This window comes from Zingiber officinale, chromosome 1A (assembly GCF_018446385.1).
Source record: "Zingiber officinale cultivar Zhangliang chromosome 1A, Zo_v1.1, whole genome shotgun sequence".
Lineage (NCBI taxonomy): Eukaryota > Viridiplantae > Streptophyta > Magnoliopsida > Zingiberales > Zingiberaceae > Zingiber > Zingiber officinale.
Genome location: NC_055987.1, coordinates 7485497 through 7500248, shown reverse-complemented (window position 1 = coordinate 7500248; position 14752 = coordinate 7485497). Strand labels below are relative to the sequence as shown.

At 41.0% G+C, this 14752-nt stretch overlaps 1 protein-coding gene across 1 annotated transcript; it reads right to left on the bottom strand.

Moving 5' to 3' along the window:
- Positions 1-797: 797 nt before the first annotated feature.
- Positions 798-3156, bottom strand: LOC121996299 (galactinol synthase 1-like). The gene is made up of 5 exons (XM_042550222.1): positions 3049-3156; positions 1958-2398; positions 1551-1871; positions 1356-1490; positions 798-1273 (listed from the first exon to the last, which is right to left on the bottom strand). The coding sequence occupies exons 1-5, from the start codon at positions 3154-3156 to the stop codon at positions 1052-1054; spliced, it is 1227 nt and encodes a 408-aa protein (XP_042406156.1). The 3' UTR covers positions 798-1051.
- Positions 3157-14752: the final 11596 nt, after the last annotated feature.

Below are 14752 nucleotides of genomic sequence, written 5' to 3'. Positions count from 1 at the left end.
AAAGAGAATAGGGAGAAGACTATTACAATAATAGCTGGGGGTTCTCAAGCCCAAGTCACTCTGACGCTCAAGTAAGCCTTCAACGGAAGAATGCCGAAGACGAAGAAGAGTAGAGATTTCTCCAAGCCAAGGTGTCTGTGTATATACCTTCGCCCATAGGAACGGGTGACCTCTTATAGAGTTGTAGCTGCATTCTCACATTCTCCACATGCTTCGAGTTTTGCACCTATGTTATCTATATTTTCTGAAATAAATAGTTGTATTTTTCCATGTTCTTCAAAGAAAATAGTCATGTTACACGTATCTTCCACGAGCACAATTCAATGTCTTGCCTGTGGAGTCTGAAATGGCACAAAACAGGAGCGGTTCGGAGTCAAGGACGACATGGAGCCAGGGCGATCTGGAATCGTAAGTGGCACAGAGTGAGAGTGGCCTAGATCTGGGAGTGACATAAAGTCGGGGTGGTCTGGTGTCGAAAGTGGTGCAAAGTCGAGGCGGTCTAGATCTGGGCGTGACGCATAGTTGGGCTGTCTGGAGCCACTACCTCACCAGGATTGTCAACCTGGAGTCAAAAGTGGTATGGAGCAGGAAGCAGCACTGACCCGAGGATGCCTGGAGCCGGGCCCAACACGAAGTCAAGAGCGGCACTGGATCGGGATGGCCTGGAGTCAGGGAGAGTCTGGAGTCATATTTTGACCACATTTTTACCTGACTTTGACTTCTTATTGACCACGTGGCACTTTACGTTTAGCAAAATGCAAAATGCAAAATGGACTGCTAAAAAGCTTCTCCACGACTTTCCGCAACGACACAAATTCCAATTATATAAGCTAGTGATTGACAGGGAATCCAAAGCTTGGTACAAGCTGAGCAATCAGCATCCTCAATATTTGAAGGTATCAAAAACAGCCAAAACACTAGGATCCCCAGGAATTGAGCGATGAAGGCTACTTAACATCTACTAGAACAGAGTAGAAGGCCAAATGCATGCTACAATAGTTAATTAAAATAGTATATCTTTTTTGTGTTTCCCTCCTTTCTCTTGTGGTAACTAGGCAGCAGAGGGCGTAGAGATGTAGTTTACTTTGTTTTCTGACGTGACCGACTTGATGGAGAAAGTCTTCAAATAGCTCTCTCCTCCTGCGGCAACATCTTCTGCTTTAAAATCAAGTCCCTCGTCATTGTAGATATCCCACCATTTTGCTACCAACATCTTGATGTCCTCCCTATCCATGTTAGCTTCCTTCCCTGTGTACCTCCATGGCTTTGAACCCTATCATGAATTCATGATCACATGAAGCAAATATGTAAGCTCAAGCACAGTCATGCCTATGCATAATTAATGCAGAACTTACTGCAGCACAGTAGTGAACTACTTTGACATCCTCAAGCTTGACATTCTCAGGGTGACGCCACAGCATGGCCAACACCAGATTGTAAGCGAGTGGAATTGGTTTGTAGATTTTCTCAAAAAACATGTTTAAGAAGTCCTGCCAAAATGAAGTCAGAAACAGAGTTACCAAAAAAAACTTGGATTCATAAATACTCGCCTGCTCTGCAAAGGGAGTTGGAGGAGTTATCCTGAGAGTTTCGAGTAGTGTTTCGTAAGTCGATCGAGCTGGTTCAGAGACGAACATGCCGGCATTGAAGTAGAATGGAGGAGGGGATCCCATGTCTGCAGGCCATGCGACCTTGTTGGGGCACTGCTGACAGTAACCGATGGAGTACTGTCGAGAGTGGCTCCATGTCTTCTCGCAGAAGCAGTCCATCGCTGCGTAGAAGTAGCCGTCGGGGAGGTCGAAGAGATGATCTATGTTGTCGTAAACTTGGATGTCTGCGTCCAAATAGATCATCTTGCTGTACTCCACAAACTGCAATTGCGATCGAGCAGTGAATAGATAAGTTCCCGGTGAGCATTAAGCGGAGAACTAAGCTAACGTAATTGGTTGCTACTCACGTTCCAGATGCGCAGCTTGGAGTAGTTGATGACGTAGTAGGCCATGGCGAACTGCACCTGGTTCTCCGGGGGGTACACGGGCTCGATCTCACGGAGGACGCAACCCTGCGCTCGGAGCAACTGGCGGTGTGGCTCCGGCACGTCGGGCAGCATGGCCACCACCAGCGAGTGGGCGCTCCTCACCTTCCTCAGGCCCTTCGCCAGCCCCACCACGCCCAGCACGTAGTCTCCGTCGCCAGCGAGGAACGTCACGTAGGCCCTCTGCTTTCCTGGGCTGGCGAGAGGTGCCTCAGGGTCCATTGGAACAGGGGAGACTGAAGGACTTGGAAAGCTTTTGCCCTTCTTTAAATCCGAACTAGACTGGTAATATCTGTTCAATTCATCTGAACCAAAAAAAATCAGAAGCTTTGATAAGATTGTTCCTGTGGACTGGGTGGCACACTAAGTAGATTGAAAATCAGTGGATGCGTGCCTCTTTTCTTTTCTTCCTTCTCAAAAAAAAAAAAAAAAAAAAAGTAGCGTTTTCAATTGAATGTGTGGCTGTATAATATCAAAATTCTGGTGGTCTTGATCAAAGCGTAAAGGTTTAGCTTTTCCTGGGTAGAAAGAATCTGTTTGTTTTAAGAATATATATGGCACGGGATTTCTCGTGTATCCTCGGCAATTTAGTGTCGCTATCAAAAACTTGGATGTTCCTTAATTTTTCAACATCGTAATATTCCATTTTGATTACACCACGTTGCTTTTAGTTTAAGTCACGTCCATCGAGGTTCACTTGGTGATGGGGCGGAATCTTGCCGTCCTCGCGTGTCTCAAGTGGTTAAAAATTATACTGAAGTGTCAATCAAAATTAAATTAGTGTAGAGGTGACTCGCAGTCTAGAAGGGACTCGAGGGACTCGAGTCCAGTTGAACTCGTTCAATATACCCACTCCCAAGATTTGAGTTTATCAAGGATAAATCAGCTATTACATCTGGGTTTTAGTCATCGATATCGCCCCTAGCTCGGCCCAAATCTCGACATGCTCCACGCCCAGGCCTTAGTCATCAAAATCCTCTTGTCTCAGCTTTAGATTTCAGTATCATTTATGCCCGAGCATCGGATTCTGACATCATCCATGTCTCAATCTCATATCCTGACATCTTCCATATCTCAGTCTCAATCATCGACATCACCATGTCTCGGCCTTTATCACCCATGTCTCAACCTCAGATCCCGGAACCATCCATGCACCATCATCGAAACTCGACATCATCCATGTCTCAGCCTCAGATCCCGACATCCTTCATGCCTTAATCTCAGTAGCCAACATCGCCCCTGTCTCTGCCTTTGTCGTCGACATTATCTATATCTCAACCTTAGATACCGATATCATTCATGCCCCAACATCGGATCTCGACATCATATGCCTTATCCTCAGCCTTAGATCCCAATATCATCCATGTCTTAGCCTTAGTTCCCAACATCTTCCATATCTCAATATCAATTGCCAACATTACCCTTATCTCAACTTTAGTCGCTACCATCATCCCGATCTCAGCCTCAAATTCCAACATCCTCTCTACTTTGACCTCAACTTCATTTATCCTCAAGGCCATTCAATATCGACCTCATTTCCTCATCCTTGGGTCAAGCCCACACCTACGTTGGCCTGCTAAAAACACGTGAGTGGCATGTGAATAAAGAGGCAATATAACCGCCTTATTGATGAGGTCGTTTTTCTTAGAAGATGCGTATAACGATTGTGAATATTTCGAAACATGGCACCAGATGAATGGAGAGATCGTCAAATGTTTGTTAGATCTGGTCTCCTGGGTGTCTCCTTCAAACATTGAGTACTTGGTGAATGGACAGTTGGCAGATCTGGTCCTTTCATTGGCTCATACTAATGACAATAATGGAAATAAACTCTAATTGATTTCAATCAATTGGAATTTATTATATTTGGCACACAATCAAGATCGACATGAATCAAATAGGGAAAAGCATATTTCCAAGTCTATTATATTCCTATGTTTATAATTATTATGATTGTATGTCTTATTTAATCTTTTCATTATTGTTTTGGACAATTTATATAAATAAGTCTATTGGCTTTAGTAATAAGATTATCAAAAAGTTTTATATTATTTCTTTCCTCTATCTATTGATTTCAACATGATATCAGAGTCATCTTCTCTTCCTCTTAATTTTCCTCTTCCGAATTTTTGTTACAGCAGCTACAAGAATTTCTACATCGAGCTTTGATATCATTGTCTATAGTGCGGCAACTTCGGTAATAACAACTTTTCTTCTCCTTTCATCAACAACTCTTTTTTATCGACGGTAGCAACTTCGACAACATTAATCGTAGCAAGCAAGTGCTTTTATTCACGATCGATAGTTGTCTAAGTCAACGCAGAAAATCCTCTGCTTTCTTATCGCCGTCGAAAAGTTACTCTGCCACCCACAACAAGTGGTCGTCACCGTCCACCAAGCTTTTGATTTGTCGCTTTCGTTGGACAGCAAGGTTCTAGTGCCAAGTATTATTTCTAGCCGCCAAAAATTCTTCCAGCAAGGTCTATTACTATCAAGGGACTAGTTATTTATTTTCAATGTTTGATACTCAACGTCATCAAGGTGACCAAAAGCAAAAGTTAGACCAATGTCAAATTTGTCACATCATTGGTCATACTGGTATTCATTGTTCTAGAAGATTTGATTAGTCTTATATTCGGAGAAGATGTCAAATTTCTCTCAGAGTTGGATATATTGTTATTCAATGTCCTAAAAGATTTGACCCAAATTTTGCTTATGGTGCTGCAGCATTGGGGCAAACAACTATTTCACAAGAAGAGCATGCATCTTCAAATCGACCACCACCTTTTTGGCATTCTACAGCCCAGTCATCTCATACTGGAGCACTCTCACATTCTATCTCTCCTAATATGGTTTCATCGATTTTTGAGAACTCAGGATGATATCCGGATTCTGGAGCAACTCATCATGTTACACCGGAATATAATATTCTCACACAAGTTTCGCCTTATAATGGACCCGACATGGTGCAAATAGGTAATGGCTTAGGTTTGCAAATTACTCACATTAGAAACACATCTTTTCACTCATGTGGTCGTACTTTTCGCATGCGCAACACTCTTCATGTTCCTTCTATTATTAAAAATTTACTTTTCGTCCGTCAGTTTGCTCTTAATAATAATGTGTTCTTTGAATTTCATCCTCATCATTGTCTTGTGAAGGATCCCACAATAGGAAATATTCTACTTCGAGGAAATATTAAAGATAGTCTTTATCATCTTCAGCCCACCTATACTAATACGTTTGTTGGATAACACACTGATAAATTCTCTTGGCACACACGTTTTGGTCATCCGTCTCTACGTGTTGTTCAAAATATCATTAACCAGTATGGTTTACTAATTTCTTTAGCCTCCTCTTCTCATTTATGCGAAGCTTGCATGAAAGCAAAATCTCATAAATTACCTTTTGTATCTTCTTCTCGCACTTCTAGTTTTTCTTTAGAAATTATTCACTCTAATGTGTGAGATCCTGCTCTTATTCTATCTAATCAAGATTTTCTCTATTATGTTATTTTTATTGACAATTTCAGCAAATTTACTTGGATTTTTCCTATGAAAAGAAAGTCTGATCTCTTTGATATTTTTTGTCGCTTTCAAAAACAAGTTGAGCGCTATTTTGATCGTAAAATCCTGTCCCTTCATTCTGATTGGGGTGGAGAGCATCAAGCACTTCATCATCATTTTACTTCCTCTGGCATCATCTATTGAGTCTCTTGTCCCCACACTCCTGAACAAAACGGATCCGCCGAGAGAAAACATCGTCATGTGGATGAAATTGCCTTAGCTTTTCTTAATCATACCTTAATTCCACTTAAATTTTAGGATGATGTCGTCCAAACCGCAATCTACCTTATCAATCATTTACCCACTCCACTACTTCAAAATAAGTGTCCCTTGGAAAGACTTTATAATTGTCTTCCAAATTACTCCTTCTTTCGTATCTTTAGTCGCGCATGTTATCCTTAGCTACGACCTTACTCTAAGCACAAGTTAAACCCTCGCTCTTTACAATATGTTTTCCTTGGTTATAGTAATTTGCATCATGGTTACCGTTGCCTCTATATTTCGACCAGTCAAATATATATTTCTCGACATGTTATTTTTGATGAATCTCTATTTCCGTTTGCAGTTGATACCTCATATTCTCCTTCAGATAATCAAGGTCACTATCTAATATCACCAAGCAATATACTAGCAGCCTCACATATTGATTCATCAGGATAAATTGAAAGTACAAGGGGGGATGGTATCTTGGGTCCTACTCCATCTTCACAAGTTCCTGTAGACTCGGCGACTAGTGGTGATCCACTCTCTAGTTCTGATTCTCATCTGTTTGACCACTCATCTCCGAGTAGCTCTGATGATGATATTCCTCGACGGATGCTTCCTCTAAGCGATATTTATGCACGATGCCAACATGTTTCCACTCGTTATTCTCTTCCACGTGCTCTTATTGCTTCTTCAAATTTTGTTGAACCTTCTAGTTTTACACAGGCAGTCAAAGATCCAAATTAGCGTTCTTCGATGGCTATAGAATTTGATACTCTTCTTTGTAATACAACCTGGAGCTTAGTCCCTCGTACCCCATATTGTGGGCTCTAAATAGATTTACCGAATTAAGTATCGTGCAGATGGTTTTATTGAACGTTACAAAGCTCGCCTTGTTGTTAAAGGCTTTAATCAACAGCCAGGTATTGACTTCGATGATATTTTTAGTCCAATCTCCAAAATTACAACTATCAGATTGCTACTATCTATAGCTGTAAGTTCCAATTGGCCAATACGTCAATTAGATGTTTCCAATGCTTTCCTTCATGGACACCTTGAAGAAACTATTTATATGGAGCAACCTCCTGGATTCATCCACCCGCAACTTTCAACACATGTGTGTCAACTTCTGAAGTCTATATATGGTCTTCGACAAGCACCTCGTACATAGTTTCATTGTCTATCTACTTGGCTTCATACTCAGGGATTTTCTAGCTCAAAAATAGACTCTTCCCTATTATACAAATGTAATGAGGAATTTTCAATATTTGTTTTGATTTATGTGGATGATATATTAATAACTAGTAGTGATCAAAACGACATTACTAAATGCTCGTTTTTTTCTTTGGCATAGAGTTTCTTTCACATTCTAAAGGATGTCTTCTCTCTCAAAGCAAATACATTACTAGGCTCCTATAACAAGCTAAAATAGATGGTGCACGTCCTATCTCCACACCAATCATTGAGGGCGGTTTCACTGCACCTTCATCCTCCTCTTTGATGTCTGACATCTAGATCTACCGTAGTATTGTTGGTGCCCTATAATATGTTACAATTACACGATCCGATATTGCTTTCGTTGTGAATCGTGCCTATCAATTTATGCATGCTCCTACTGAACATCATTGGGAAGGTGTTAAGAGAATTCTTTGATATCTTAAAGGCATTATTCTACATGGTCTTCTTTTATATCGTCAGTCTTCACGAGAGTTAATTGTCTATAGTGATGCAGATTGGGTTGGATCTCCCGAAGATAGACATTCTACTAGTAGATATGTTATATTTATTGGGTGAAATCTTATTTTCTGGCTTTCAACGAAGCAACCTACAGTCTCTCGCTCGAGTACTGAAGCTGAATATCAAGCTATCGCTAATGCAACATCAGAAATTATTTGGCTACAATCTCTTCTTTCAGAATTACACTTTTTCCCAACTGCTACGCCTAAAATATGGTGTGATAATATTGGAGCAACTTATCTTGTGGTAAATCCTATTTTTCATGCTCGTACCAAGCATGTAGAGATTGATTTTCATTTTGTTCGTGAGCGTGTGGTGACTCAACAACTTTTGGTTTCTTATATTTCTACGGAAAATCAAATTATTGATATATTTACTAAGTCATTATCTAGACAACATTTCACCAAGTTAGCACTCAAACTCAACGTTCAAGCACTCCTGTTGAGTTTATCGGGGGGTAATGACAATAATGAAAATAAACTCTAATTGATTTCAATCAATTGGAATTTATTATATTTGGCACACAATCAAGATCGACATGAATCAAATAGGGAAAAGCATATTTCTAAGTCTATTATATTACTATGTTTATAATTATTATGATTGTATGCCTTATTTAATCTTTCCATTATTATTTTAGACAATTTATATAAATAAGTCTATTAACTTTAGTAATAAGATTATCAAAAAGCTTTATATTATTTTTTTCCTCTACCTATTGATTTCAACACATACGTGGATGATGAAGGAGAATGCAATGTCTGACGTGAAGATGCTCTTCTGATACAACTATATAAACCCTAGAGACGATAAGTGCAAAAGATTTTGGACTCTCTTCAACTTCATTGAGCTATCTCTTTCTCCTAATTCTTCCTCCTCTAGTTTTGTACCTCAAACAAATCCTAACTAGAGAATTGAAGTGGTTGCCAAGATCCCTCCCTAATGTTATTCTAACTCTTTGTTGAAGTGCTTTTCAGGTCCTCTCATCCTCCTCATCGACTATCTTCGAAGAGCGCACATGTCAGTCCATTCGTTGACTGATGGTTTGACCATCCACGGGATATGGCTAGAATAAATTAGTGTCGTATGTGGAAAATCTGAATCAAGACACTGTGATGGTTAATATTAGAAGAACTACTAACAATCATGACTCTGTCAGAGAGAGAAACTGCGACGAAGCAATCATCATGGCATAAGAAAACATCAATCAACTAGTCTTCAAGGCGATACAAGAAATACAGCCACTAGTGGGAGCCCCACCTCCCTTAGCATGCATTCTCCCTCCTTCAAGTAAGATGCCACCACCCCTCGTGCGGGTTTCATTGGCTATGGTCTCAATCAACATGGGTGTTGTCCTCCAAGATGAAGATTCACATGAGTCACGAGCAGGGGAGACGTCTCTTGCGACCGCAAAGAAAAGACGTCAGCCTTCAATGAGGGAGGTGTCCCAGGAACACCCTTCTCTAGAGAAGTCCTCAAATTTCCTCGCCATTTTTGGTAGCCGTAACTAGGTAAATACATAGGTCGTCGGACTGGGAAGATCATTTGTGTCCCTTTAAGAATAATACCCTGCTAGAATGCTTCCCTGTTAAAATACTTCCCTGTTGCATCAATATAAATATTTTCAACCAATATTTTAAAAGAAAAACTAAATCTAATAACCTATTTTAATATTAAAAAAAAACAAATCTGATGATTATTTTTAAAAATAACATATATATATATATATATATATATATATATATATATATATATATATATATATATATATATATATATATATATATTGTCTTCTCCCAACCTCTTCCATTAACTCCTTTGATGATTTTAAAGTCGCTTTCCTATACCAATTCACCAGCAGTATGAGGTATCAAAAGACACCTCTTAATCTGTTTATCATGAAGCAAAAGCCTTAGGAGACTCTCAAAGAGTACCTTCAGTGATTCAATCAAGTTGTTTGAGATGTTCCATCAACCCCTTCAGAGATCTTAGCCAGCACCTTCTCCTAGGGTTTGGTAGATGAGGATTTCTTCATATCCCTGATAAAGAAGCCTTCGACGAACTACAAAAAGCTATTGGAACAGGCAAAGAAGTACATATGATACGGTGAATAAAGTAGGACCCTCAAGTTCAATGTCGAAGTCAAGAAAGCTATGAGGTGGCGGTCAAAGTTAAGAAGGGGTCAACACTTGGAGCTGGCGTGGTCGCATGGTTCAGCCTAATAGTCTAGTCGATTAGACCTCCTATTCGATCGGATCCCAAGCATAGTCCAGTCGATCGGGTCTCTTGTCCAATCAGATCCTGAATCTTCCTGGCTCAACGAAATTCTGAGTCGTCTTAGTACGATCGTACAGCTTGGCTGAACAGTCCAGTTGATCGAACCTCCTATCTGATTGGAGCCCAAGCATAGTCCAGCCAATCAAACCTCTTGTCTGATCGGATCCTGAATCCTTTCGGCTCCCGAATCCTTTCGGCTCGATGGAATCCCGAGCCGAGTCCTCTCGGTTCAACCATACTCCTTGTTCGAGTGAATGCCTTGCTCGAGCGGACGCCAAGTTCTTAGAGAGGTCGAGTCCTCAAGGAGTCAAGTCCTCAAGGAGGCTAAGTCCTCAGAATAGTCAACACTCCTTAGCCAACCCGACCCCGTCCGAGTACAAAGTCTGACCAGACATTGGAGGGGACTCAGTTGGTCTACCAGTAAAGCGTAGTAAGGGTTCATCAGCTCAATAGCCTAATAATCCTTTTTGACGTCTTTTGTGTTGGAACCCCAATGTTGTTTTGATGTGATTAACAAGTTAAGTTAGGTCCTGTGGTGTTTAACCTTGTGTCTAAGTATGCAGGAGCTTAAGAGCACAGGGGGTCGAGCAATAAACGCAGCTAGCGAGAAGGACGGCACAGGAGAGAGTCGACAGGCTCGGTGCGTCCGAGGGACAAGGTGCTGCGAAAGAGTACGTGGGCGGACGAGAAGGAGGCGCGCGATGTTTCTAAGGGACGAGAAGCCGGAGCGGAAGGTTACTTGAGAAGACCAGAAGTTGGGTTCGGGTGAACCCTATTCCGAATGGCCGAGATCACCCAAGCAAGCAGAGCCAGAGTGGAAGACCCAGACCGAGGCAAGCTGAACCAGAGTAGAGGGCCCGGACCTGGATTTTATTCAGATCGCGGTCAAACGCGATCTATGCTAAAGGGATAAAGTTTTATCCCCTTTTAGGTGCTTGGAACGCTTCCAGGCACCCCAACCAAGGCTATAAATATAGCCTTGATCTAAGAAACTAGATATAACAAGCAATTCTTGCATTCAACACTTGTGTGCTTTCTTTTTAGTTTAGTTTCTTTCTTTTTGCGCTTTCACTGTTGTAAGAGGCTTCTCCGCCTAAAGGAGATCTTTTAGTGTGTGATTCATTCCTTGGATTATCAACCTCCCCGGTTGTAACCAAGTCAAGTCTGTGAGCCTCTTCTTTTAGTTTATTGCTTTCTTTATTTAATTATATGTAAGTGTTTAAGTTATAAGTTCGAGAAGGGTGTTTTGTGTTTGTGTTTTGTTAGGGTTATTCAACCCCCCTTCTAGTCGGCCAAATCGGTCCAACAAGTGGTATTAGAGCCAGGACGCTTCAGGAGGACTAACCGTCGATCGAAGCACCGAACAAATGGTCGGACCAAGCATATACCCACCAAAGTTTGAGGGGGAGTTTATCAGTTGGAAAAAACGAATGCAGGTATTTTTCAAAACTGACTCTGATTCACTTTTAATTATGGAATTTGGTTTTGTAGTACCGGAGGGTAAAGAAAAATACCAGTGGACGAAAAAAGAGCAGGCCGACTACGTGGCAAATGGCAAAGCAGAATTCCATATCCTAAGCGTCCTTCCACCACAAGAAGTCAACCGAATCGGCAACTACGACTCAGCAAATAAACTGTGGGAAAAGTTCTTTGAGCTGCACGAAGGGACGTCCGAAGCCAAGCTCGCAAGATGGGATTTACTTCGCAACCAGCTTACCAGCCTGAGACTTGAAGAAGACGAAGCAGTTGTGCATCTGCACTCAAGAATTAAGGAGTTTATCACCGGACTGTCGAATCTCGAGGAAAAGGTAAGTAACCGAGATTTGCTAAGGTACGCACTCAATTCAATTCCTAGAAATACTAAATGAGCATCACTAGTAGATGTTTTTTATATATCTAAGGACTTAGAAACTATTTCCTTAGAAGAATTATTTTCCACATTTGAAGTGCATGAATCGAGATGTGCAGGTACGAAGGAGATGAAGTACAACGTCGCCCTCAAAGCGTCGAGAGACGAACCTGAGTCAGAATCCTCTCTCGACGATGAAGAAATGGTAATGATGGTAAGGCAATTTAAGAAATTATGTAAATCTAGAAAAATTAACCATCCGCAGGGTAGAAAGAAAAGGACGATCCGATGCTACCACTGCAATGAAGAAGGGCACGTCAAGGACAACTACCTCAAGCTAAGAAACAAGGACAAAGGAAAGAAGCATGTCCAACCGAACAAATTCAAGACATTAAAAGCGACGTGGAACGATACGTCGTCCGAATCGAAAGTCGAGGCCTTCTCCAGACTTGCATTAACGGCAAGTCATCAAGACGAGGACTATGATTCAAGCTCGTCCGAAATGAGCATCGATGAAGGAGGAGCTACGTTGGAAGAAAGTAGCAGTTCAGGGGGAGACACGAATAACAAGATCGACAAGATAAGTCAGATACGATCTCTTCCTCCCGATAAATTATTTAAGTTTGTTAAATTATTAACTAAAGATTGCTGTAAGTTAGAAAAAGAAATTAAAAATTTAAAAGTAATTCTAACTAAATCTTACCCATTAGAAGAATTAGACAAATTAAAATTAGAAAATACTGATTTAAAAAAACAAGTAGATAACTTAAAAAATCATGTATGTTCACATAATACAAATTTTAGAAAATACAACAATCTAAATTGGTATTTTAGATATCATAAGGGATAAATTAGGAATATTTCAAAAAAGTATGTCCCTAAGAAATTCTTAGTTAATCCAGTTGGTTGGAACCTATATTGGGTTCCAAAGTCTTGTTTAACCTAAACTCTAAATTAGACTTAGCGCTTTCATCTAGAAAATTAAACGTTAAATTTCTTTATAAGGTTTTGTTTAAGAAAGTGGTTGTTGCTCCAATAACCAAGAAGGTCTAGTGTCTCGCCACCGCCTGAAAGTCAAAATATTGAAATAAAATATTTAATTAACTTACTGATAAAACATTAAAATTAAATAATACTTTAAAAAGTTTTTCAAACATTTTTTAGAAAAATTTCTCAAAATTGTCTAAAAGTTGTCTAAGTTAGAATTTTCTTTTTAGAAAATTTTCTTGCTTAAATTTTTTACTTATTCTCAAAAATAATTTTGCTTGCAAAAATATAGAAAAATTTCTCAAAGATTTGTTAAACATTTTTACTTAGAAATTATTTCTTTGAAAATTATTACAAAGGGGGGGAAATGAAATTTTTTTTTAAGTTTTCAAAATTATTACCCTTAGATTTTCTCTTGGTACCCCATTTTTTATGTGATCAAAGAGGAAGAAGGAAAAGGTTAAGTCTAAGGGAGGTAGGTTCCAATTTTTTTGCACGTTATTGCAATATTATTTGTTTTTCTTTTATGTCTATTTACCCTAGCTTAACTTAAGTTGCTCACATCAAAAAGAGAGAGATTATTGGAACCTCAAGGTTGTTTTGATGTGATCAACAAGTTAAGTTTGGTCCTGTGATGTTTTAACCTTGTGTCTAAGTATGCAGGAGCTTAGGAGCACAGGGGTTCGAGCAAAAGACGCAGCTAGAGAGAAGGACAACACGGGAGAGAGCTGACAGGCTCGGTACGTCCGAAGGACCATGTGCTGCGGAAGAGTACGCGGGCGGACAAGAAGGAGGCGCGCGGCATTTTCGAGGGACGAGAAGCTGGAGCGGAAGGTTGTTCGAGAAGATCGAAAATTGGGTTCGGGTGAGCCCTATTCCGGATGGCCGAGATCACCCAAGCAAGCGGAGCCCGGGCGGAAGACCCGGACCGAGGCGAGCTGAACCGGAGCATAGGGCCCGGACCTGGATTTTATCCAGATCGCGGTCAAACGTGATCTATGCAAAAGGGATAAAGTTTTATCCCCTTCTAGGTGCCTGGAACGCTTCCAGGCACCCCGACCAAGGCTATAAATATAACCTTGGTCTAATAAGCTAAATACAACAAGCAATTCTTGCATTCAACACTTGTGCGCTTCCTTGTTAGTTTAGCTTCTTTCTTTTTGCGTTTTTACTATTGTAAGAGGCTTCTCAGCTTGAAGGAGATCTTTTAGTGTGTGATTCATTCCTTGGATTAACAACCTCCCCGGTTGTAACCAAGTCAAGTTTGTGAACCTCTTCTTTTAGTTTATTGCTTTCTTTATTTAATTATATGCAAGTGTTTAAGTTATAAGTTCCAAAAGGGTGTTTTGTGTTTTGTGTTTGTGTTTTGTGTTGGGATTTTTAATTCAATTCCCTTTAGTCCCACATTGCTAAGTGGAGAAGCTTGGAAGGGCTTATATAGGAAGCCCTTCCATCCTTGCTTAGCAATGATAAGAGGACCTACACGCATGCGCGGGCCAAGTCCAAATCGAGTGGATTTGGGGGGTTCGAGCCGGAAATCCATAAATCAGGCGTCACGTGCGCGATTAACACGTGCAGGGGGGGTGCAAATCCCCAGCCCGTGGGCCTTACGCTCACGGGCGGCCCGGTCTGTTTTTGCTGGTTTAGTTCAGTCTGAACCAAACCAGTTTGGTTTCCGGTTCTGGTTCGGTCTGAACCAAAACCAAACCAGAGTTTGGTTCCGCGCGTGAGGAAGGGACGCGGACTCTGGTTTGGTCCGCGTGAGGAAGCGAAGCAGCGCTTCGGTTCTGTCCGCGTCACATGAGGATGCGAAATAACGCATCCGCGCGTGAGAAGAGGAAGCAAAAGCAAAGTGTGCGTCTCTTCCTCCGCACTGTTTCAAGTGTATAAATACACTTCCTCACTTCCTTCTCAATTCACTCCAGAAAGCAAAGCATTCCTTCTCCCTTGCTTTCTACTTCTTCTTCCTTCTTTCTGAGTTCTGAGGCTTGGTTCGCGATCTGAGGTTGAGTCCGAGTGCGGCGCTCGTTTTGGCGTGCACCTACGAGCGACGCGAGCGGTTGTCGGATCTTGGGAGGATTTTGCCGGAGAGCCTCT

What these genes read in the sequence shown, in the direction of transcription:
- LOC121996299 (XM_042550222.1), bottom strand. Translation starts at nt 3,156, where the DNA reads ATGGGTGATAAAGGCCGAGACATGGTGATGTCGATGATTGAGACTGAG. An exon ending in TGTCAGAATCCGATGCTCGG is followed by an intron (nt 2,399 to 3,048) that starts GCATAAATGATA and finishes CAATCTACTTAG; the next exon opens with TGTGCCACCCAGTCCACAGG. An exon ending in CCAAGCTGCGCATCTGGAAC is followed by an intron (nt 1,872 to 1,957) that starts GTGAGTAGCAAC and finishes TCGCAATTGCAG; the next exon opens with TTTGTGGAGTACAGCAAGAT.